The sequence below is a fragment of the Sylvia atricapilla genome, chromosome 27, assembly GCF_009819655.1.
Source record: "Sylvia atricapilla isolate bSylAtr1 chromosome 27, bSylAtr1.pri, whole genome shotgun sequence".
In the NCBI taxonomy this organism is placed as follows: domain Eukaryota; kingdom Metazoa; phylum Chordata; class Aves; order Passeriformes; family Sylviidae; genus Sylvia; species Sylvia atricapilla.
The window spans coordinates 86167-110786 of record NC_089166.1 but is presented as its reverse complement, the minus strand read 5'-3'; the positions used below and the strand labels follow the sequence as shown (position 1 = coordinate 110786).

Here is a 24620-nt window from a genome sequence, read left to right as displayed (position 1 = left end):
TTAATCTTGAACAACTTGGCTTTGGTAAGAAGATTCAATAAACCCCAAACTCTGCACACAGCCACTATTCTCCAAGTTGCAACTTTCAGTTCAAGCAAACTCGATGACACCTAATGGCAACTGGTCAATCCCAAACGGATTCACACCTGGAAATCTAGCAATGCCTTCAGCATTCCTCCCTCTGATCCAGAATTTCAGACCGGACTGGGGCTCATTTGGTAATACAGGAGTTTATTCTGAAGCTGCTTCCATCTCTTGATACGGCAGAAGGAACCAGCAGCATCCTCCCAGGAACAGTGCAAGAAAAGTCAATCGCTTCCATAGCAACTGATGTGCCAAATTATGGCTCTTCTGCAATTAGGGCTGATCACAATGATTTCCCACTCCCTTCAGGTCAGTAGGCTTGACAGTGCTGAGACAACCACAAGATTCAGCAGTAAAATCTTTTGTCAGATCACAGTTGGTTTGATTATTCCCTCTCCTTCCACCCAGTTCATCACCATTTAATATGACAGAGGCTGGACCAGAATCCTGCTGGCTAAATTTGTTTGGAGTTTTGTAGGATTTTTTTGGCTCAGCAGCTGTATTTTCACAATGAAAAATCAGAGAGCAGTGCTGGTTCCTGCATTCCCTCTTAAAGGGCTTTTTCGAAGACATGAGAAGCATCTTGTTGTGCTTAGGAGAAACACGTGGATAGCGTAAAATGAAAAATACACATTTTACATGATAGAGAGAAGCAGCAGCAAGCAGATGTCAAGCTCAGCAATTCTTTAACCAAAGGAAGAGAAAAAGGAATGATGAGATGAACACAAGTGCTGCTGCCATGGTAAATCACTCCCCTCCCTGTCTGTGGTGGGAGCACTGCAGTGATTGCTAACTCAATCAAGGATGAAAACAGATGCTTGCCAGCCTAATGTGCAACAAGCAAACCAGACACTCAAGATTCGTGTCCCAAAATTTCTGAAGAAGGAGTTAATCAAATTATAAGATAATGTCATAACGGACTTAGCCTTTAGAACACATCGACAAGGAAATAAATTACATAAAATGCAACTTGCAAACATTAATCTGCAGCAAAAAGTCATTACCTGAAAGCACCATCCATCTCTGAAAGTTTCCAATAGGTTTTCTGAGCACTTAGAAGTCAAAACATGTTTTAGGTACCATGAGAAACAAAACCAGCTCAAAGAAAGATGCCCTTGTGACCACAACTAAGAACCAAGAAGCCAGGACAGCACACAAGCAGTGCCTCTTGGCAGGAGTAAGGTGTGATAAAGTGAGGGAAAACCCCTACATATTAACCTGAGTCACCAGAATCACTGCAGAAAACGTTTTGACAGTTGAACAAAAGAGGTCTGAAGGTCAGTTCCTGCTATTCTACGTTATCCTCCTTGAAGAGCAATGATGCATGTGAGGGTGTCATATCCAGCCTCCCTGCCTTCAGAAGGTTGACAAGAGGGAAAACACAAATGCCTCTGCTGAACAGCGTCTGCAGGACTGGAGCAGACACAAGACGGGAAGATGGATCAGAAACCTTCCAAGACCCTTGTTACAAAGTCTTTGCAAAGTCACAGAGTCACAGAATGGTCAGGGTTGGAGGAGACTTACAGCTCATCCAGTTCCACCATCCACCTTCCATTAGACCAGGTTGCTTCAAGCCCCTTCAAGCTATCCTTGAACATTTCCATGGATGGGAAACCTGTGCCAGGACCTCACTACCCACACAGAGAAGAGACAAGGAAGAACTCTTTATCCACCAGGGACACTTCAAGTCAAGAAGTGCTGGACTGAAACCTGAACAAACTCTGGAACCACAAAAACATCTACAGAAACATAATTTGACTCAATGATCCTTGTAGGTCCCTTTCAACTCTGCTTATTCTGTGATTCTGCGATAATTCTGGTAGAAACAGGTTTTTCAAAGCCATGAAACAGCTTTTTTTGCCATCATCTAGTTGCAACAACTACAAAATATGGGCCAATTTCTAAATTCATGTAAGATTTGATTCATTTTTAAATATCTACACTCTTTTCTCTATACAATGAATGCAATTTAAAAAAACCAAAAAAGACCAAGCTTAAAACTTTACTATTCATGCTTGGTATTAGAACTTCACTCAAAAGACACTTGGAATCGTGGTCTTCTTCTCCTTCCTCAGAGGAGGAACGTCGGAGCATGTCACTCCCCCACACTGACTCACACTGAAGATGTCACAAGCAAATCTTCCCCCCAGCAGCATTAGGGGCTGAGCAGTGGCACTGCAGTTGCTCAGGAAACCACCTCCCTGGAATGTGCTGAAATTTGCCTGAAGCCTTAAAATAAACATTTTGATACTGAACAAAATTTCACCTCTCAGCATCTCAAATTGAAATTGTTATTCCTACATATGCAGAGTTGGTAATGTTCTCTTTTCTTTGCTATTTAGTGCTTTAAACTGCTTTCAAGTGTGTAATTAATTACATTTTTTGTCAGGAATCACATTAAAAACCACTCCACCTCCCCTCCACTGCCAGGTAGATCATCAGCCTTATTTTTTTCCTTCTTTCAACTCACACCATTATTCTTGGAAATGCTCAGGATTTAGCACTGTGTGCTATATCCTTCACAGGATATACACGTTTTAGAGAGAGCTAATGTAAGCCTAGCACAGAAGAGAGGAGTTGCATTTCCTTGGAAAACTGATTCCAGGTAGCGCCTGAAGCTTTGCTATGATCTAAAGTAGGACTCTTCTTCCACTTTCCCATCAGGAGCTGGGTGCTATGTCCCCTTTGGTCCCCATGAGTTGACCACAGCTTTGTTCATTCTTTCTTTCCCTCTTTACACTAGGATCCTCTCCCAACCACCTACTTCTTCCAAGGTGTCATATCTCCAGCTCCTTTAATCCAGCCTTCCAGACCAGCAAAATCTCCAGCCCCCACATTACTGCTGCTTTCATGGAAGGATCTAGAAACCTGGGCAGTTTCTTTCATGAACAGTTTCAGAAATCCTTCCCCAATGGATTCTATCCTCCTCACTTCCCCTGCCTGTCCCAGTTGCCAACATAAACCTGGCCATAGTCCCCGGACCTGAGCACACATGAAGAGCGGCTCCCCAACAGCTCCCTGGGATCACACTTAAGGCAACTGAAACAACCTGATACCCTAGCCTGAAGTTTCTACCTTGACTCCAAGTCCGTGCTCTTCCCTGGCATGTACTCTTCTGTTCTTATCTCATTTCGCTATTCCAAGATGGCACTTGGAGACATAGTTTCATGGTGGCCTTGGGAGGGCTGGGTTTACAGTTGGACTCAGTAGCTCTAAAGGGCTTTTCCAACCTTACTGGTGCCATGATACCACTGTGACAACTCTGCCATTGTCGTTTTTTTGTTCCTTAATGACGCTTTGTGTTCCTTTAATGACACTTCAAGGCAGTACAAAACTCCACTTTTCCTTTCAGATCACTAAACTATCAGCAAGAGAAGGAGATCAAATAGCAGAAAAAGAAATTAAAGAAACTGAAGATCCCATTGTCAGAGCCCATCCCTGGGCTTGGCAGGGGTCCTGCCCTCCAAAGCTCTGGTGGAGGGGAAGCACATGTCTGGGTGTGGGAATGTGGAATTTATGGTTTTTTTAATGTTACAATGCAATCATAATTCTCTGTGGATACAATCATAATAAGTCTATAATTATTAACAATTATAAACATGACAGTTGAAGTCGTTCAGTTAGAAAAAAGGGCTGCAGCAGCACAATTTTAATTGTAGTTCATAATGACTGATAAAGGAGAAGCACTTTTCAAGGCAACTGTGGTCTCAAATTAGGCACTGCCAAGCATGAGAACTGTCTTTTTCTGAGACAACTTCTCTTTCAGACAAAACACATTCAAGAAAGTCCACATTCAAAATCTGGACAACATTCAATTAATCCCTCCAATCTTGAGTACTCTACAAGTTCTTCTTCAGGTTTATCAGACACAGAAATAAGCAGCATCCTGATTTCACTATCATTTATTAATAGCACCTTGGCTACAGATTTCAGAGGCAGATGTCACACATTTGCACACCGTTTCAACATATTAAACACTCTTTTTTCCATCCAAAGCCTATAGTGAGTATGGATCCCTTTGGTTCATAATCAAGGAAAATCAGGGGAAGAAACTGCAGAATTCAGCACAAAATCCATGAAAACTCTGCTGCTTTCAGCCTTCTCGCAGCACCTCCATAGTCTCTAGCCCTCTCCAGGTTGCCACTTCCAAGCGAGGAAGAATCTGACAAATGATACTGAGCTGCAGATTCCAGGCATTCACATGTGCTGTGTTTGCTGGGGCTTGGGGGCTTTAGGTAACGCCTGCCCAAGCTGACAGACATGAACAGAGCCAGGAAGAGACATGACCCACTTCTATTTATTTTTCAACCAGAGGCCTCAAGCAACATGTATACATTTCAGAGCAGCTACTACAGGATACACAAATTAGAAGGTATTTCTTTAAAAACAAAATAGAAGTAAACCCCAATATTCTTGAAAGCAGGTAACAAGGTCCCTCAGTTTTGCTTTAGCTGATTTATGTTTCTGAGATGTGGTTTTATTCTAGCCTCTCTGCAGACCAGCATTAAAAATTAAATTTAAAGCAGTATGTTTATTGGCTCATTTTTATCTTCTCAAAAGCAGCTCTCTAGACCTCCTAAATTATTCTGTGGGGAGAGCAGCCACATGCAATATTGCAAGAAACAAACATAAATGGCAATTATCAGAAATTAATACTTATTCACTTTTCCAAGACAGTGAAACTTGGCTAGAGTAGGTCCAACCAGCCATCTAGCCAAAGGAACCATATTATACATTTAAAAAAAACTTTTTGCCTGTTGCCCCTGTTCACACAGAGCCTTCGCATGCAGCTTACCAGGGCAGAATGCATCAACATCCAGCTTCTGGGCAGAGAGGGTTGGGGAGCCAAGCTCAGACTCTGGGATTCGAGGGCTCTCAACAAACTTTGCTTTCCTCAGAGGGGCTAAAGGAGAAGTAAGGAGAGAGAAAAAGAGAGGTCATGAGTAAGGGAAATAGCAAGCAACAGATGGAAGCACTTAACTAAACTACACTGTCAGACTCATATCAGGTTACCTTTTTTTTTTTCCCCTCCAGAAAAAAAATATCTGCATTCTTTACAAAGGAGATGGCTCTTGGTTAAACTTTCAAACTGCACAGGCTGACTTTAAAGTGTGTGAACACTGAGACACATTCCTTATACTCTAAAACATTTTTTCCTCCTACTTTTAAAAAAATATTTACAGGAAGCAAATGACTCTGGATTCAGCAACTGTGGAAAAGCACAAATCATAGAGAGATACACAGAGCCCATCAGGTTTTAAGATATTTAACTGTAAATATCTGAACTGAACACATAAATGCTATGTTCAGTAATTGTTTCCTTGAACATAAAATTTCAATGTTGAGACAGTCTAAATGTTGGACCAAACAGGTTTGATGTTCACCACAAAGAGCAGAGCAAAGCTAACACTGTCCAAGCCAAAAAGAAGCACCCACTTTTATCCTTCCAAATCCATAAAAGATCAAGAGATGTAATAGAGTATTGGAAAAGGTAAAAGTGTCTGTAACAAAGCAGCACTGACCACTAGTGCTAGAAAAATGGGATTTTTGTCCATGTTTTAACAGTCTGAACTCTGAAAGACATGCAATTCTGTGCAACATTTTTTGGTGTAAAATTAATAAAATGGGTTAGTAAAAGTCTTTAAATATATTCCAGACCGGAGAAAGAGAGCTAGAGAATAAGTTACATACAGAGATTGTCATATTGCATTTCCAAGTTAAACTCTCATGGCTCATTACAATGAAAGGCTAATTTAAAAGCCCCTCAGCACTGATTCTGGGGGTCAGTGGCATTTGCCCCTCCATTTACATAATTTATAATTATAGTTCTCCATCTTGCTAATTAACTTTGGGATCTGCAACTAAAGATTGGGAAGTTGTTCTTTTGTATCTCCTGTAATAAAAGCTCAACAAGTCAGAGAATGATCTCTGAGGGAGCAATCTCTCTCTTGGTTTTAGGGAGTTGCCATAGTGCTGAGATAGGCTGAGAAGGTCCAAGGATGGGGAGCCTGACAGATAATGCACAACCAGATCACTCTAAACATCAGAGCTACACATTAGCAATTCTATAATTCTCATAAAAAGAAGTGTGCAAAACAGAGAGGAAGATTGGGGTACCATTTTCCAATAGAAAGTCCCTGTGAAGCAAAAGAAAGGCAAGGAATCAACCCCCACCTCTGCACCAAAACAGGTGTGCTAAAAGCCCTCCTCTCTGCCCCCTCATGATGCATCTCAGGAGATGTGCTGAGGGAAAACAGGTACCACATTTCCATTTTACACACAAAAATCCTGAATGACTATGAGGCATACTGCCAGCACACTCCCTACAAGCCCATCAGGGCCAATGTAACAGGAGCCGTGCCAGGCAGGAGGAATGTGAAAGACTCAGGAAGATAAGGACAGCCTGGAGCCCCTTCTCCCCTCACCCCATGATGCTCATGGATGTGCAGTACCACTCAAACATACAATCTGATGTTAAACACCACAAGCCTGCACTCAATTCTATATAATCCCCCCTGGAAAAAATCCCACGTGCACACACAAACACCCCACAGCTACAGACTGGCCAACACCTGTGAAAAATCACTCCCAGTAACAATCTTGTGCCAGATCCTGATGTAATGAAAACATTTTAATATTGAGAAGATCATTGCTAGGGCCTGAAAATTGTTTAGAATAATAATTCTGCACTGGTCAGCCCTTTAATATTTCATTTCTAATTGCAGTTTTAATAAATACATTTTACCACAGTCTCATTGACTGCAATAACAGTCATTTCTATAATATTATTAAAATAGCCTGTCTTTCTTTATAATTTCTGGCAGACACCAGGACCCTATATCATTCCATGCACATGGCAGTGCTCACTGTGTTCTAAAATACAAAACTAACAGAATGTTCATAGTTCAAGGAATGTTAATGACTGATGGGACTGTCACTAAAAGGTTCTACTCTAAAGATTATTTTTAAAAAGAGGAAGGAGAATTTTAATAAACACAGAGAGGGCAATGCGATCACTATACCACTTGCTGTGTGGACACAGGTCTGTGGAAGATGCAGGACCTGCATGTTTTGACAGATCAGCACTTAATAGTTTATCTCTCACCTGTAAGGACAGAATCAATCTCCCATTCCATTAGGTTTTATTTCTACACTTACTCTGTATCTCTTTTACTCTTCACTGAGGTGCCCACTGCCCCACTAATTCCTGCCTTCTTCATAGAATGGACTGATGACAACAGACATGACTGGCTCATGGATTGAACAAACTGATCCAGCATTTTTTCCTTGAGGGCAATAAAGAACATCATATCACCAAAGTGGAAATCTCCATACACTGCAAGTTCAACCATACACATAATTTTAATGCATTTCATGGCATCACAAAATCACTGACTGGGATGTGTTGGAAAGGAATTTAAAGCTCATTCAGCTCCTCACCCTGCCATGGGCAGGGATACCTTCCACCATACCAGGTTGCTCAGAGCACTGTCCAGCCTGGCCTGGCATCTGTTTTATCTTGTTTTTGTTCCCTCAAAAGCATGACTTGAGCTTTTAAAACACGCCTTCCACCAGCCAAGACACATCATGTCACCATGACTCACAGACAACAGTTTACTTTAAAAGGCTCAAGTCAATAAAATCGTCTCCATGTAAATACAGGTGGCGAAAGGTAACAGAAGGAAGAGTTTCTGTTATTACAAATATCCTCAATGTGGAAAAGACAAAAACTCCTCTTAACTCACCCATAACCCGATTACAAGAAAGGAGGATTTTCACGTACAAGAATTAAGCACCTCTGACTCATGTTCAAATGAAGATTATCCTGACAGATTCAGATTTGGGCATTAGTTTTCTACTGGAATAAATAACAAATGGAAACGTCATAAACTCTCAAATCTGTTTTGACACTCTACAGCCAAATGTTAATGGCTAACACAGATTTTTTCATAAAAGTGGCTTTTCAAGGCACAATAGCTTTTCTTGGTCCTGAACTCCTCCCTGAGAGCAAAGGCAAATCTTATGATCATAGTCATGGGATGCGCTTCTGGCACAAATTACAAAAACTAACAAAAGCATGAAACAATTATTTGAAGTATTCTGTACCTGCTGAGTCTTTTAGGCCCCTTATTCCTGTAAGGATTTTCTGTATGAAACTGACGAACTCCAGGCCTTAAACAGCATGAAAATAGCCCTTCCTGTTACACAACTGCAGTTTTTTAGAGCAGAGAGAATTACATCTTCCAAGAACACCAGTAAAAAGGATGTCTGCACTAACCAGTTATAAAAATATAATAGAGTGAGTAAAGATGGCAGTCACTAGCAACGCTGGCTTTCTAGAACTGCAAAACCAGCATTTAATTCAGAAAATATATTGATTACCTGGAGCCTAAGGTCAGAACCTTATTCCTGGGGTCCCACCACCTGTGACTGAGGACAGTCCAGGAGCCGATGGTTGCAGCCCATGATCTATGTCCACCTCACAGGCCAGTCCTGTGCACAATGGCTTGATGACATACACAATGTTGACATCATATAGGAACTGACTTGCTACTACTGAAGTAGGAACTTCAATTTTGATGGCTGAGATGTTATTTCTGTTTTAATTGCATTTACAAGGTGGCTTTTAACTAAGAAAATTGCTAATTCAGTCACCTGTAGTTTTCAGTAATTTATTTGCTTTTCCAATTCTTCATTTCCTTGCAAAACTCAAGGAGCCGTTAGAACTTTCTGTTTTTAGGAGTGATGACTGGGTCATCATCCTTACCTTCCACAGAGGAGCAGGGCCAAGGACATGTAGCATGCCTCAAGGATTTAACTGAAATATCTAATAGCCACGTGATTATTTGTGTGAACACAAATGGTTGGAGCAGACTGTCACTGACACGGGAGTGCCATGCTAATCATCACGAGGAAATTTAAGACCCAAAACCTCTCTGAGGCTTTGGTGCACACAAATCCTGTGGCAGCACCATGTTCCAGGGTCAGGTCTAGTCCTTTAAGTGCAAATAATGGGAAGGCAGCACTCACAGGACCCCTTTCCAAGCTGAAAGAGCAACAGCACACACGCAACAGGCCAGACCAGTCACTGACAGAAACACACCCATCTGGTGACTTCCCTTCCAAAAACAACTTTCTCACTTACACCTACTCACTTCCATGACTGAGAAGATAAAAAGAAAAGCATAACAGGGTAAATCCTGTATTTTCCTAATCCTGCCTTCATCTCTGCAGAGAAAATGCTTGTAGAATTTCAAGTATAAGCCTTCCACAACCTGCAAACATCCCACAACCAAAGGGGCCCTGATGGCTCCATGACGCAGCCATCGTAGTCTCATCACATTGGTGGCTACCTGGACTTACAAAAATACAGCCTCAGATGACTCTGTGTGCCTGAGAAGAATCAAACTCCAGTATGTGCCACTTTTAAAGCAGGGGAAGAAGAAGTAAAATTAAAAAAAATCAGCCTGTAATCTAAGAGCGACAGTCCAATTCTGACAGTGAAGTGCTGCTGGAGACCATGGGCGTGGCGGCTGCTCCTCATTGCTCTGCGGAGGGATTTTTCTCCCCATCACAGAAAACTCTGGAGAAGGACATTACAATGGAAGTATCAGACATAAAGGTGCCTGTCAGTGAACTCCAGAGTGGGCTGCGTTCACAAGGCAATCCTGCAACATGCACTTGACTCAAAACTGGCTGCAGAGCATTGTCCCACTGCACCCTCAACTGCCCTTCCTCACATTATTATTATTTATTTCTCTTGTGTAGACAACAACACCACCCCCAAAATCTAAAAAAGATTTTAGAAATGTTTCAATCTTTCAGAATATCTTCATTCCCATTGCCTTGTCTCTTGCTTGTATGACCAGGCTGATATGGGACACTAGCCCGAAAGCCTCTTTTCTGACTGGGGGGATGGAGGAAGGGGATTAGGAAATTAAGACAGGGTGTTAAAATTCCTGAAGAATAATTCACTATTGAGACCTAAAGCAGCACCTGGTGAGGCACTAGGCTCAGTGCCATCTGTAGTGCTGTCACACACAGAGCTACAAACAAGCCACAGGAATCCTTTAAAAATCAGGGTTCAGACCATGACAGACAGTCCATACCTGTGGGTTCTGTCAGATATGTGACGTTCAGTCAAGACATGGCATATGTCAGGACCCTAATATTTGATTAAATAAATACTGAGATACTGAACCAAATAAATATTCAAAATGAGGATTTTTTTTTTCTTTAGTGAAACCACTGTTTCAAACTAGTTTGGGTAATTTGTTTTCTCATTTCGTTTAGTTGTAGGATGTTTCTTCCTCTGTTGATACAAAAAAAATGCCCATCTCCACCTGCAGCATTAAACTTCAGGCCATCAGCTGCACTCAACAAAGTGGTGCTTAGAGGGAGATTGTTCTGCCGATTAAAGAAGATGACGCTGCTGGAATAAGAAAGCAGGTTGTTCAGAAGTGTATCCACACAATATGTACTTGAAATGAATCATATTTTGGTAAGAAACAATTTGCTATTTCTTAATGAAGTGCATGGAAGAGGGATAGATTATACTGTAGCATATTTTGAGATGCAAGAACCATTGGTGAAAGTTTCTGGCAACAGCAGGTGCAGAAGTATATTGGAATATAGCTTGAGGTTGGGCCAAAGATATCTCTGACAGAACTCTAATAGCCTTAAAACGGAATATATCATAGAATCACAGGAATTGTTTGGTTCAAAGGGACTTTAAATCATCCCAGTCTCACACCTGCCATGAGCAAGGACACATTCCACTGTCCCAGGCTGCTCCAAGCCCCACCCAACCTGGTCTTAGACACTGTCAGGGATCCAGGGGCAGCCACGGCTTCTCTGGGCATCCTGTGCCAGGGGCTCACCACCCTCACAGGGAAGAAAATTTCTTCCTAATATCCAATCTAAACCTACCCTCTGCCAGTTTAAAGCCATTCCCCTATCCTGCCACCACAAGCCATGGTAAGAATTCCCTCTCCATCTTCTTGCAGCTCCTTTATCTAGGAATCTAGGAATTTATCTAGCTCCTAGCTATCTAGGAATTACTGAGCATCAACAGCTATACCAGGAAAAATTGCCACAGAGCAAGGAAAGAGAAGTGCCAAAGCAATGGTCCAGAGCCAAAGATCCAGCCCAATCCTCACCTCCTTTGTGGTTGAGCATCGGTCAGGGATCTATGATGAAAACTTGACATGTGGCCCTGCAATGAACCCACAGGACCCTGTTCATGTTGTGCTGGAATGTCTCATGCATGGCGTCATCCCCAGCTTGGTGATAAGACCGTGAGTTTAATTGAACCTGATCACAGCTTCCTGCAAGGTTAGAGCCAGCCAGGTACAAATCACATCACAATTAACTTCTGTAAAAGTAATGCCCAGTCTTCGGGAAGTGACCCAATCCAACACCCCCATGTGTCATTCCTTCTTCACACAGGAAGAAGTTTCCAAGAGAGGTGTCCTGTTTGTGACAGAAGTAGGAGAGGACCAGAGAACATGCCCAGCTAAAGATGAGGGCTTTTCCTTAAAAAAACGAGCAACCCAGGAGAACACAAGGGCTTATTCCAATGATTATCCTGTGAATGCCTTTCTCCTCTCAAGTGCACAGGACATCTCTGAAGGCACGTTCCAGGAGTAGGAGGAAAGACATAGCAAGGGAAGAGTGATGCCCTGATTTAACTCCACAGGAGGCTTTCTACACCACCTCCTCCTGCTATAGAAACCTCTTAGCTATGTCTAAAAATTAAAAATTCTCACACGCCAGAAGTGTAATCGTGACAGATGCTCCATTTTTGTGCAGCCCCAGTGTGAAATAAGGACAATTTCTTCTCTGAGTCCTCTGAAACCCATGGAGTTTCAAGGTAATTTTTTTGCCTTTAAACACAATCTACACTAAGAAACTTGTGGGGTTCTCCCTCCATTGAAGCATCTACACAATTATCTGAAATGCAGAGCCATTATCACCTTTTCCCAGCTCCACTGCTGTGATGACATGTTTACCACATCCTCTGCAAGGCTGAGCAGTCCAAGAGCCTCAATGCAAATAAAATATCCTTGAGAAGAGCAAATTCTAATGGTTCTGCAACAATCTCACACCAGCATCAAGGGGAAAACATGGGATTGACTTCCTGCGTATCTCTCATTGCATTTCTGCTCTGTCAATATGAAAGACAGCTGGGTGTCAAAATAAGACAGACAGGGTTTGTCTTGAAAACAGCACTGAAGAGAATCCATGCTAGAACAGATAAGGGTCTTTCAAAAGCCAATAAATATGATATGCCAGTTTTTTTTCCTTCCCTTTATTTAAGAAAATAGAAATTACCTCCAAACTGTCCTGAAACTAATGCAGAAACATCATGAGTTTGACAAGTCTCCAGCAAACAAAAACCCTTCAATGCAGGATTTGGTTAATTCCAAAAATTACAAATAGACACACTATTTATCTGCATAAATTTCAGGGAGTTTTGCAGCTCCAAAAAATTTAGATCAGCAATTTTCCCCTTTCCCATGAAGAGTTACATTGTTTAATAGAGATAGAAGTCCATCTGTGAGTATGCAGGGACACATTCATCCACTTGTTTCATCTCTGTAAGCCCAAATGGTTTCCATTTGAGTATATGCCTGTCAAAACAAATCACAAGGTCCCAAAATCATGGATGAAAATCCCCAAAATGGAGACTAAGAACTGACAAGGAAAAAAATACTCAGCATATGTTATTGCAACTGAACAAAGATCCTCCTTCTCCAGCAAATGTCATTGCTGGAGACAGAATCCCAGAATCACTAAGGTTGGACAAGACCTCCAGGACCATTAAGTCCAATCTGTGCCTGATGCCCATCTTGTCACCAGTCCAGAGCACCTGAGTGCCACATCCAGTCATTTCTTGGACACCTCCAGGGATGGAGACTCCACCAGCTCCCTGGGCAGCTCCTTCCACTGCCTCACCACCGTTTCCATGAAAAAATTCTTCCCGAGACATTGGGGCTTGCAACATTAAGAGCATAGAACAGGACTGAAAATCCAGATGCCTAACCGCAGTGAAATGCTGTATGTATTTTAGGTAATATTTTAAAGAGGGACAAGTCAGCAATTGTAACAAAACACAAGTTTTCTACTCATGAAACCTCTAGGCAGAGAGAGATTGCAAGGCATCAGGGAAACTTCAATGAAAAGCTAGTTTGGCCCAGAAAAAATACATTATACGCCTGGAAACTCGCCAAATCTAATGTCACTTTCCAGGTAACTGGGTCCTTGGCACTGCTATGCCTTCTGAGACACAGGAAGTGCCTCCCACCCAACCTCCACGCCTACACAGAACAGGAATTTCAGATCAGTGTCATGCTGACAGCATGACAGAATTCAATGAAAGAAATGTAAGCCTACTGCAAGCACTATGGCATAAAAATACATTAAAAAGTCTCTCCTGACACCAACAATTTTAAGCACAATATCCTTCAAAAATTAGCTTCAACATGAGCAATAAGGCACTTCAACAGCTTTTCCTCAAATTCTACTTTGGTAATGATTGCTTATTTACTTTTATTTCCAGAAGCTCAGTCTTCCAATGAAAAGCAAGTATTTCTTCCCTCAGCACAAAGGGGTTTTATAACCCACTCAAATCAATTTGTGGTCATTTTGGAACACAGAAGGAAAATATTACCTCAATCCCATTGTTCTAACATTTTGAAAACAAACAACCTGGTGTCTGTAGCATTTTCAACTCACTCCTCAGCACTTCTATTTCAGCTACGCTCAGAAATTGATTCTTTTCATTGTACATTCATTTCACATCTCATATGAAAATTCGGCACATCTGAGAAGGAGATGACAAACTCAGATTATGTAAAACTACTGCAAGAACTAAAAGACAATAAACACCAGCAGCATCATTCTATCTGACACTAACTCCCTCCTAGTAATGGATTCCTTACCAACTAGGAGCACCAGGATCCCTTATTGTTGAAACACTGATTTCTGCAGTTAGAGGATGAGGAATGCCAAACAAAACCCAATCAAAGACCATGCACGACACATTGTCCACATACTTACAAGGCTTTGCTTGCTCTTCCCATCCCCTGTGCATGCAGCCCGGCAGTGCAGTCAGCCAGGCTGGGAATTCAGGGCTACCGCTGCCTGGAGAGCACTCTGGCACAGATCCTCCTCTGATCCCTCCCTCTCCCTAGCGCTGGCTCCATCCTGCTGCTCCCACGTCAGGGTGATGTTACAGGTGACACCTCCCGCTGCTGATGTCAAGCTCTGTTCCCAAAATCACAAGCAACGTCTCCCTGCAGCGCCCACTGCCCCTACAAGGATCACCTGAACATCCTCTGGGTGCCAGGAGGCGGTCTCCAGGACGATTCCAGAGAAGCTTACAGACACACAGCCTTCCCTCTTCGTCAAATCTCCCAGTGTTATAGAGCTGCTGTAATTCCTACCAGAACGCTGCAGCAAATGTAGCCTCTACGTCTCCCTTGGGGGGAAAAGGAAGGATTTTTTACAGTTTCTTTCTGTGGCGCAGCTTAATTTGCTCCTTTCCTAGAGCAAACTGCAGAAAGAACAGGGCAATAATGGATCAGGAGACCAGAGTGATTGACTCATGGATGCTCTCCCAAACATTTTGGAGTAAGCTGAGGGGCTGGTGATGCAGCCCAGGACCAGAGCTGATGAATGGTGCAGTGCTGCTGTTGTCATGGCAACTAAGAGGAAAAGAAAAAAAAAGGCAGCACCATATAAGGAGTTGTGACATGGATTCTGGGAACAATTTATACCGAAAGGCTGTAAGCCCTAGGATGCTTTAAAGCTGCAGCACCCCCTTGGTTGGGGACAGGTTTCATTGTTCACATGGAAGCAGCTGGCACAAATTTCTGATGGGATTGCATCCAGCCCGGACACGTTTGCATCGGGAGAGCTGCAACAAAACAACATGATTCTGCAGTGTCTGCAAATAACTGGAATTGAAATAATTGAAATAATTTATTAACGGAAACGGCTGGACACTAATAAGGACCCAAACTAACACCTGTGAAAACAGAGTACCCCCAGGTATGCACAGCCCCACATAGGTGAGGAGCTCTGTCTTTACAGAGCGAGGCTGAGATGAGCCAAACTGCAGCACCATCAGGTGGCTGAGTGCCTGAGCAGCACTGACACCACTACAGATCCTGCCAGGCCTCCCAGAGACAGGAGAACATCCCCAAATTAACCCATAACCCAGGCACTGCCGGGCAAGGGAGGCTGGCAGAGCCCCCACAGCCTCTTCAGGTATGGCAGAGCAGAGAAATCCAGCTCACACACACTGCCATCACAAGTGTGAGCAAGGCCAAGGTTTGTATTCCATGTGCAACACTGGGATAAAACACATTATTCACCAGAACCATCATCAGCCACTTTTCACTTAATGCACGTGCTCAAGCAGACAATACACAATGAGGGCACCCAGCAAAACCACAATACCGCAGTGCTGGAGCCTGGGCTCAGCGACTGAAACTTTAACAATCAAAAATCCTTCCCATTTATGATTTATTTTATTTTTAAACACAGAATCCCTGAATGGCCTGGGTTGGAAGGGATATCAGATCCAGTTGCCACTGCCGTACCCATAGGCACGACACCTTCCACTGTTCCAGGTTGCTCCAACCCCATCCAGCCTGGCCTTGGACACTTCCAGGGATTCAGGGCAGCCACAGATTCTCTGGGAACCTGTGCCAGGGCCTCACCACACTCACATCACAGAACCATTGTTATGGTTGGAAAAGACCTTGAAGATGATCAAATCCAATCATCAACCCTGCAACACCATCACATTCCATACTAAACCGTATAGTCAAGTGCCAGAGCCACACATTTTTTGAGCACATCCAGGAGTAGTGACTTCACTACTTCCCACATGTGCCAGCACTGACAGCTTCCCCCCAGCACTCCCACCCTAAAGCTGTGCCTCATCATCTCTCACGCTCCCACCCAGCTGAGCTGGTACAATTTGGAGAGAACAAGGGGTCCTGGGGACTGCAATCATTAATCTGGACTCATCACCACTAAACAAGAAACAATAGTCTTCAAGTAGAGAGATCTGAGCTCTTTGATCCAACAATTACAGTTATCATCAAAGAATATTTAACCATTTGCTGAAGATATAGAGAAGGGAGATGTGACACTCCTCGTGGCTACTCCCAAGAGATGCAAGATGGGGATGGGGTCTTGTCTTCTCCCCATCTCTCATGGCACTCTCCCCAGCACTGCAAGTGACAGGGGTGATGGTGGCACAGGGAATGTTCTGTGTGAGGTCCCCAGCCCAGATGAACCTGGACGATGTTGAAAACCACAGTGGTGGGTCCTTACTGGCACCACTGAGACGAGCAAGCCTCCATCCTGCTCAGCCCTGTTCTTACCATCTCTGAAAGATCTAGTGAAAAAATTTCCATTTTCTGTAGGAAAGAGGCTGCTATTAACTGCCTGGACCCACTGATTTATAGGAATATTCCTACTGATATGAATTTTATTCTTAGGGAATAACATTCCCCAAACATCAGGGAGGAACACTCTCAAAGAGGGGATCTGCAATGAACCAGTTCCCCAGGCCCGTGTCTTTGAAAACACTGAAGCAGCTAATTCACACTGGATACAGCAGGAATCAGACCTCTAAGAATCCAAACCGAAACATCAGGCCAGCTTCTTGTTAGAAAAATATGATTTCTTTCCTAAATTTCTTGCTAATTTCTCCCCTCCTCACTCTCTGCCAGGCATTCACACACGTGCTCTAAGAGAATCCCAATGCTTGCAATCTGTCATTCAATAGAAAAAATAGCAACAGCCAAGTACAGTGATGAATAAAATTATCCCTGTGCATATAAATGTACATATGTAAATGAACGCTCCTTCTAGAGGAGGAGTGGGATGCAGCACAGGGCTTTGTGCAAACCCTCTGCACATGGTGGGTTCCACAGGAGTGGAATAAAGCATCCTGAGCTGGGTCTTCAGCCCAGTATCTCCTTTATTACCTAATGCATGCATTTTTGGCACTGATTCCCAAAAGCACTTACATACACATTCATCTCTAAGCATCCTCCTGGAAAGCACTGCTGTCCTCAAGGCAAGTATACAGAGCACCTGAATTATTCTCATCACAGTTATGGCTTTGAGTCAGCAATAACACACCCTTGATGTACAGTAACATATTTAAGTTCATTGTTTAAACAGCAGTTGCTCTTTGTGCAGCAAGAACAGTACTTTTAAGGGCTAATCTTACTGCAGACACAAATAAAAATGGTGTCTTCCATTATTTATCCTGAACGGAGAGAGTGGCAGATTTTCCTTTATTACACATTTTTCATACTATTCTTTTAATAAAGCCGCTACTACAAAAAAATTAAATAACACAAACTGAGGTTGAACGTGCTGATTTAAGCATGTTTTCAGGCAGTGCTAAACAAGAAGTGACACAGGCAGGAGGGGAGACCTGATTACTTAAGCTGACTATTACTTCACTCCTTGGAGCCACAATGATCGTAGTTTTTCTTAATCACCAGACTATTCTGCAGAGTGGAAGCTGCACTCACATGGAATATTTATCACCCTCTGAATCCAGCCAAGTCTTCACACCCAGCAAACCCAGATATCAACATGTGAGTGACCTTAGTTCCTCTGAGTAGAAAACTCTCACTCTGGAATGTGTTCCTGAGGCTTTTTACCAAAAATGGACATTTAACTTTTCTGTGGATGAAAAGCTGCCTGGTTCCAAATCAGATAGATTAAGAATTTTAAAATACTATCATAGAATTATGGAATGGTTTGGATTCAAAAGGACGTGAAAGCCCACCCCCTGCCATGGGCAGGGACACCTTCCACTCTCCCAGGTTGCTCAAGTCCCAATGTCGAACCTTGGCCTTGGACATCTTCAGGGATCCAGGGGCAGCCACAGCTGCTCTGGGCACCCTGTGCCAGGGCCTCACCACCTTCACAGCCAGGAATTTCTTACACATATACAACCTAAATCTCCCTCCTACAGTCTGAACCCATTCCCCCTTGTCCTGACACTCCACTTCCCAACAGAAAGTTCCTCTTTAGCTTCCTTGTAGGCTCCTTCAGATACTGGAAGACTGCTCTGAGTATCTACTAAATGGTCCTAGGACATAAATTTTAGTAAAAAAAAAATAAATTAAATGATAATAATTTTAATATAATTAAAATAAGGATGAGGGGTCACATCTGCTCACCCACCGCTTTGCAGATACGGAATTATGACAGGAACAGGGTAGTTTCACACAAATGTCTGTGTGAAGCAAATGGTCCCTGTGAGATGAAAAGCCCCAACATTTAGGTAATTTCTCAGCAATCTTCATGCTCTAAAGGTCAGTTTTAAAAATCCATGTGGCAATTGTCAGCTGGACAAAAGCCTCTCTTTTAACTTCAGCTGTCCAAAATCACCTTCACCCCTTTTCCAACAGAAATCACTGCTGTTACTGTGTATGATTAACCACTGGACTGTATCAGTGGAACGAGACAGAGCACAGGAGGAAGTCATCACAGAATTATAGAAAACATGGAATATCCTGAACAGGAAGGGACCCAAAAGGATCCTCACAGCCAGCAAGCCCTGGTGAAATCTCTCTGGCCATTCACTGTCCAGCTCCTGGTACCTTGGTTTTATGTGAAAGCTCCACAGTCACGTGAAGATTTGAATCAGGTCACATCTCAATTCTGCCAGGTTTTCAGTGTGTTGTGACAAGCATTTACAAGGCTTCTGTAAACCAGAGAGGGTTATTGGGTGAAACTGGCCAGGAATACATCAAAAAATAGCAAAACGCAGTGAAGTTGTCTTCACAAACCTAGTACTAACTCAAATTTTTCTTTGTTTTATAGAATATGCTGGTTTACTAAAGAATTAAAATGGGGAGGATCTTTACCAACTGCCAGTCAATGTCCCCTAGCAAAAAAAAAAAAAACCCAACCTTTTATTTGCTCATATAGTAATGGCCAGTCATTTCACAGCCATCTCCTCTCACCTGAAGGAATGGCTGGAGCTGTGTGAGGGGAGGTTTGGGCTGGATACCAGGATAAAAGGTTCTTCCCCCAGAGGGTGGACCACTGACCAGGCTCCTCAGGGAACGGGCATGACCCCAAGGCTGCCAGAACTCCAGGAGCATTTGGACACAGCTCTCAGGCAGGGTGGGATTTCTGGGCTATCTGTATAGGGCCAGGAGTTGGACTGGATGATTCCTGAGGGTCCCTTCAAACTCAGGATATTCCACGCTTTAATGATTTTTTCTGCTGACGAGGGATATTATTTTTAAATCTCTCAGATTCGTAGTAAAAGACAGACAACAGGAATAGCTGAGGAAATGTGATAAATGCTGTGAATTACAAAGAGCAGAAGCACTGCTCTTCCAGCTCCTTTCCATGTCACCTTAATAAAAGTAAACAAATTCATACCATGATTTCAGGAGGATGTATAAATATACACCTTTGTTTACAATACCAACAGTAAATTAAACTAATAATTTAAAAAATCTTCTCCTCCAATGTATGGAAACACGTCCTGAATTCTAAGTGGCAGCTTTTCTGGAGTCATCAAGACAAGGATGTGCAAAGCATGAGCAGGGGTTTGCCTGGAGTATGGGACTAGGTCCAGCTGAACAGGATTTTCAAAGCAGATAGAAAAGGCAAAGTTTGCAGGTACAAGACAAATGTAGTCACCTTCCCAGTCCATTTCCAAGAGTTTTGCGTGACCCCAAACTGAACCTCTGAACAAAACTCTGAACAAAACCTCTGAACAAAACTACGCTTTTCTTCTCTTGCTTCTGTGCAATAACAGTTATCAGCATTTTATTGACATCCTGTTTTGTACCCAATCTGTTCAGGTCTAGATTTCATGGCATATAATTTCCCAACCACACTGACAGGAATATGCATTTTCACCAGGTGAACACCTGCAGTGTGGCTCTGAGTGCAGGCTCTAGAGAGCTCCCAACCTCTGAAGTTTGTAGGAATTCCTGTCTCTCTCTTTAAATTACCACCTGCAATGGCCATTGCTGGAATTCCAGGACTTTTGAGGAACTAGTGATAGGCTCCAAAGAGCAGCCCTGCCCAATTATGGAATTGTAACTCTGTCACAACTCAGAATGTCTCCCCCGCATCCTTTCCAAGTTCTCCTTTCACCAGAGGGCAAAGGAAACAAAAGGCACCAAGTGAGTCAAAGCTCCCTTTTGTACACATAGGTCAGATTATATCCAGTAAAAGCTGTTTTTGGAGGTTTCCTTCAGCACAAGCACAGGAGCCTGGCTGACCATAAACCAGGGCACAGAGCGCAGTCAGATTTTAGGCAAGAAGCAAGTTTCTCAAAATCTGTTACCAGCAGTATACTTTTTTTTCAGGCTTTTATATGGATGTTGGATGCCATGTGCTTTTGAAAATCACACTACTGCACCATCTCTAGGTATTCATACCACAGTCCTGACAGATTAGATAAGCAAAGTGGTATCTAAAGATATGTATGAACCAAAAAAAAAAAAAGACTTTGCTATAGAAGTTCATAATTTCCCTGATATTCTCTCAACATTCAAAATTTAAGCATCATCTTCTTTAAAATCACTGTAATGCTTCCACTGTGCATAAACAGCAACACAAAGTGGAATTAAAACACATTCTGATAGAACTTTCTCAAAAAGTAGAGCGTATTTGTAAACCAGAGACTCTTTTCAGCAAAGAAAGATATCTCTGCCAACACAAAATTCCAATCCATTCCCAGGTTTGACAGAAGCAGATGCTGTAATAAACAAGGGGATGACTTCGATACAGAAACTGTTCAAAGCTTTTTCTTACAGATTTTTGCACCAATGGACCTCAAAAGCCCCAGTGAACTTTATTTAAGTCCTTACCAGTTAACTTCTTCACAGGTTGGAGCCGAACACTGATAGACTGATGTGTGAGTAAGGGGGAGGATGGAAGGGAGCGGGACATGCCCTCCATTATCCGAATGTGCTGCATACCTTCGGTCACTGGGAGTGGTGGAATAGCGTAGTCAGGTTCAAAAGCACAGTCGTTCTCTGTGGAGGTGCCTGATGAGGAGAGGAAAATAAAAATTAATTGGATAGAATGCAAGGCAAAGAATCCTGCTTCCATCATTCCAAAAGGGCTGGCTGGAGGGAGACCTGTGTGGAGCTGACTTGCCAACTGCTTGTTCCCTTTGCACACTCGTGACACATTCCTTGAAGAAATTTAAAAGAGGCTCTCAGTATCCCTCTCTATATGATGACCAGCAGAACCATGAAGAATTTCTTTCCATGTTCTTAATTTGTCTTTCAGAGTCTTACAGTCATCAGTTTTCAATATAATGACCATAGTTTTTAGATTGTCGGTTTCTAATAAAATTCCTCCCAGCTAAATTTAATTTCAATAGGAGGACTTTTAGCCTAAAAAACCCTGCAAACCCCAAATAAAAAAAAAAAAATAAAATGAAGAACAAATGCCTCTAGAAACAGCCACCAGCTCCAACTCTTCCACAGGACACATAAAGCTCGTGTGGGGGTTGCATCACTACAGATCCACAATGGAATACATGGAATAGCATGAGAAAAGGTGAAGATAGAGCAATAAAAGGACTCGTAGCTAATTGTATTCAATATTAATGAACATTGAAGAGATGGTGCTTCAGATCAGCAAGAGTCAGGAATCGTAAGGTTCCTCCTATTAGCTGCAGATATGGAAACCTTGGGGTCAAGGACACCTGGACCTCCAATCTTGTCAGTAAGATGAACAACCTAACCCAGACAACCAATAATTCATATGCAAAACCAACCCAAACTGTTAGCATTAATATTTCACTAATTTTTCATTAATATTTCAATAATATGAGAAGGCTAGACTTGTGTCACACTGCTACAAGATGGATTTTAGCACTTATTGGGTGCCGATGTTTTCCCTCCATAAAGACATTCCTCACTGGACTTCCACTGGATAGCTGTGCTGTCCTCAGTGGCTTGTGAGAGTGTGTTTAAAAGAGAAAATGTTTACCAGACAGAAAGGGAGATGGACAAGAGCGGGAATAAGACAGAAGGGTAAGAGCCTCAAATGCATGGTACTTCAGAGGAGACGATGGACAAGCTGTATTCCCAATATTCAAAGTACAATGTGAACAACCCAACATATTGCTTATGATCAGCAGAAAAACCCATGTGGAAATAACTGTCAAAAATCTTGGACCAGTTCCTGAAGGGTTCTAGGAGGCTGCAGCACCGGTGGCTAAAATTCATCCATTCCTGATGCCAGCATTCAGGAATGTCTCTCAGCAGTTTGTATTGCTCTTTACATGAAAGCCAAATAAGCACTGACTCCCTTCACACCCACACTGGTTTTGACAGTTCAAAACACAACTCAGTGTCTGCTTGCTCATCACTCACCAGTTACCATGAGCTCTCTGCAGGCTCTGCCAGCCCCGCCAGGCTCACTGGGACTGTTAGGAAAGACAAACCACCATGGCATCCTGAACTAGCATCCAAAAAGCCAACCTGTGATGGGTTTTAAAATACATTTGGCATCAGGCATGAAAGAAAAGATTTGCCACCAATGATTTTGATTCTTAAAAATAATTTCAATTGCCTCAGGTTAAATTTTAGGGAACTATAAACCACGGGCATCTCCTGCAGCTTTAAGTCTGGGAAAGACTTACAAGTCTATCGACATTTCACTGGTTATTGACGTGTAAGTTCCCAGTGTCTTTGATCAATCTACTTAAAATCAAAGAAAGTATCTTATATAGAAATAAAAGTAATTACAGGTTGGCAAAGTTTTCCCTCTTAAATGGCAAATGCTTTACAAAAACACAGTGAACTCACAAAACATCTACAAGTTACTACCTTAATTTCACTCATATCAAAAATTCTCTCTCTTCCTTGGCAGAGTAAATAAACACACAAACAAAACCCCTGAAACAGTCTGAAATTTGTTTTGATCAGAAAGAATATTTGGCTTATCAAACCCTGTAATTAGGGTACATTGATGGCTGAACTGGAACTTTAACAGTTTGCTTATACAATACATTTAAATAAAATGTCACTGCGAAGTGCATATTTGAACTAATAAATGAGGCTGTTTCCTCTTGTCCTGCCAATGAAGCTTTGAAGACACTTGGGCATCACACACGGTAGCATGGAAGGTGAGACAGCAGGAAGACAACCGTCCCATTTCAGCTGGATGCTTTATGCAAGGATGATTAACTTCGTTAATCCACCATCATGAAAAATACCCATTAGCATGTGCAGACAGATTTTAAGTGATGAGCACAGAGCTGGGAGAAGTTAGAGATAATGCTTCTACAGAGCAGAAAGACTTCTCCTTCAATGCTGCAGAAAGCCTGCCTCTACAATTGCATCCACTGATCCAAATGGAAATACTTAGCTCAGAAGCTTGTTGCTCCAAGAACTTGGAAACTTTTCAAACTTTTCCCTTTCTAGTTTCTCTAACACTGAAACTCCTTGCTAGTTATTGCAGTTCCTTTAGTTACAGTCACCAAAGTGAAGAGGTACAGATGGGTGATTATTGTATTGGCAAGGATCTGCAAAAAACCAAAAAGTCCCCTCTTCCTTTGCCAAAATCCATGCCTTTTCCACAGCAGCAGACATCCACAATAGACGGGTTGAAATGGAACCTGAGAGAATAGAATGTGTTCAGGTAGCTCCCAGCAGTGGCTGCATCTGAGCTGCTCTGTCCCATCACAAGAAACAATTGGACACAACCCAAACACAGAGAAGGACATGCCAGAGATCCACAGCAGAACAAAGCTAAGCCTCTAGCACACAGTTACACAGCAACAACTTCTTCTGAGCTCAGAGTGGGAAAGAACAACCACCCTTTGAACAGCAAAGCACTTCTCTTTATATGCAAGCTGCCGTGGGGTATGTACATCTAAAAATTCCCTGGTTACTTCCTAATTTTACTTTGACTCTACTTTAAAACAATAAAATTCAAAATAATAAATTTAAATACAGCAATTGAAAGATCCTATGTGAAAAGAGCAGTTGACACTTCAGAGCCTCAGGGTTATAGCTACCAATTCTAATCCCCCTAATTTTGATCAGCTTCAATCACTCAAAATCATCTCACCCAGGCAACACTGGAATACTGCCAAAAAAGGACAATTCTCTGGAGAAAATGTCCCCATAATAAGTCATTAGGACACCATGACAACAACGGGCTTGAGCCTTAATGAAAGGAGAATTACTGCTGCAATCCCAAAGAGAGAATAAGTCAATGTGCACAGAACCTACTAGAGCCCGACTTCCAAAAAACACTGCTCAGTCTCAAAGCTGTGTGAGAATATAGCATTTTCACAACCCTCACAAATGAGAAAATGCTTAAAACTAAGTAAACCTGCTTAGATTGTCGGTTTCTAATAAAACGTAAGCCAGCACAGATGTAAGACCTGCTGCTATCAGGGACACAAATCCCCATTACAGGGCTCTGTGTAGTGTTAACCAACCATCAAACCTACTCTGAGTGATGGATACTCAACAAAAGAGGCTGTTGGAATG

At 42.4% G+C, this 24620-nt stretch overlaps 1 protein-coding gene across 1 annotated transcript in view; it reads right to left on the bottom strand.

Moving 5' to 3' along the window:
• Positions 1–24620, bottom strand: part of TANC2 (tetratricopeptide repeat, ankyrin repeat and coiled-coil containing 2) — a 136341-nt gene that overhangs the window by 88737 nt on the left and 22984 nt on the right. The window contains exons 4-5 of the mRNA XM_066336714.1: positions 20970–21149; positions 4880–4987 (exon numbers count right to left, since the gene is read on the bottom strand). Coding sequence (XP_066192811.1) covers positions 4880–4987; positions 20970–21149 — 288 coding nt within the window. The remainder of the gene's footprint in view (positions 1–4879; positions 4988–20969; positions 21150–24620) is intronic.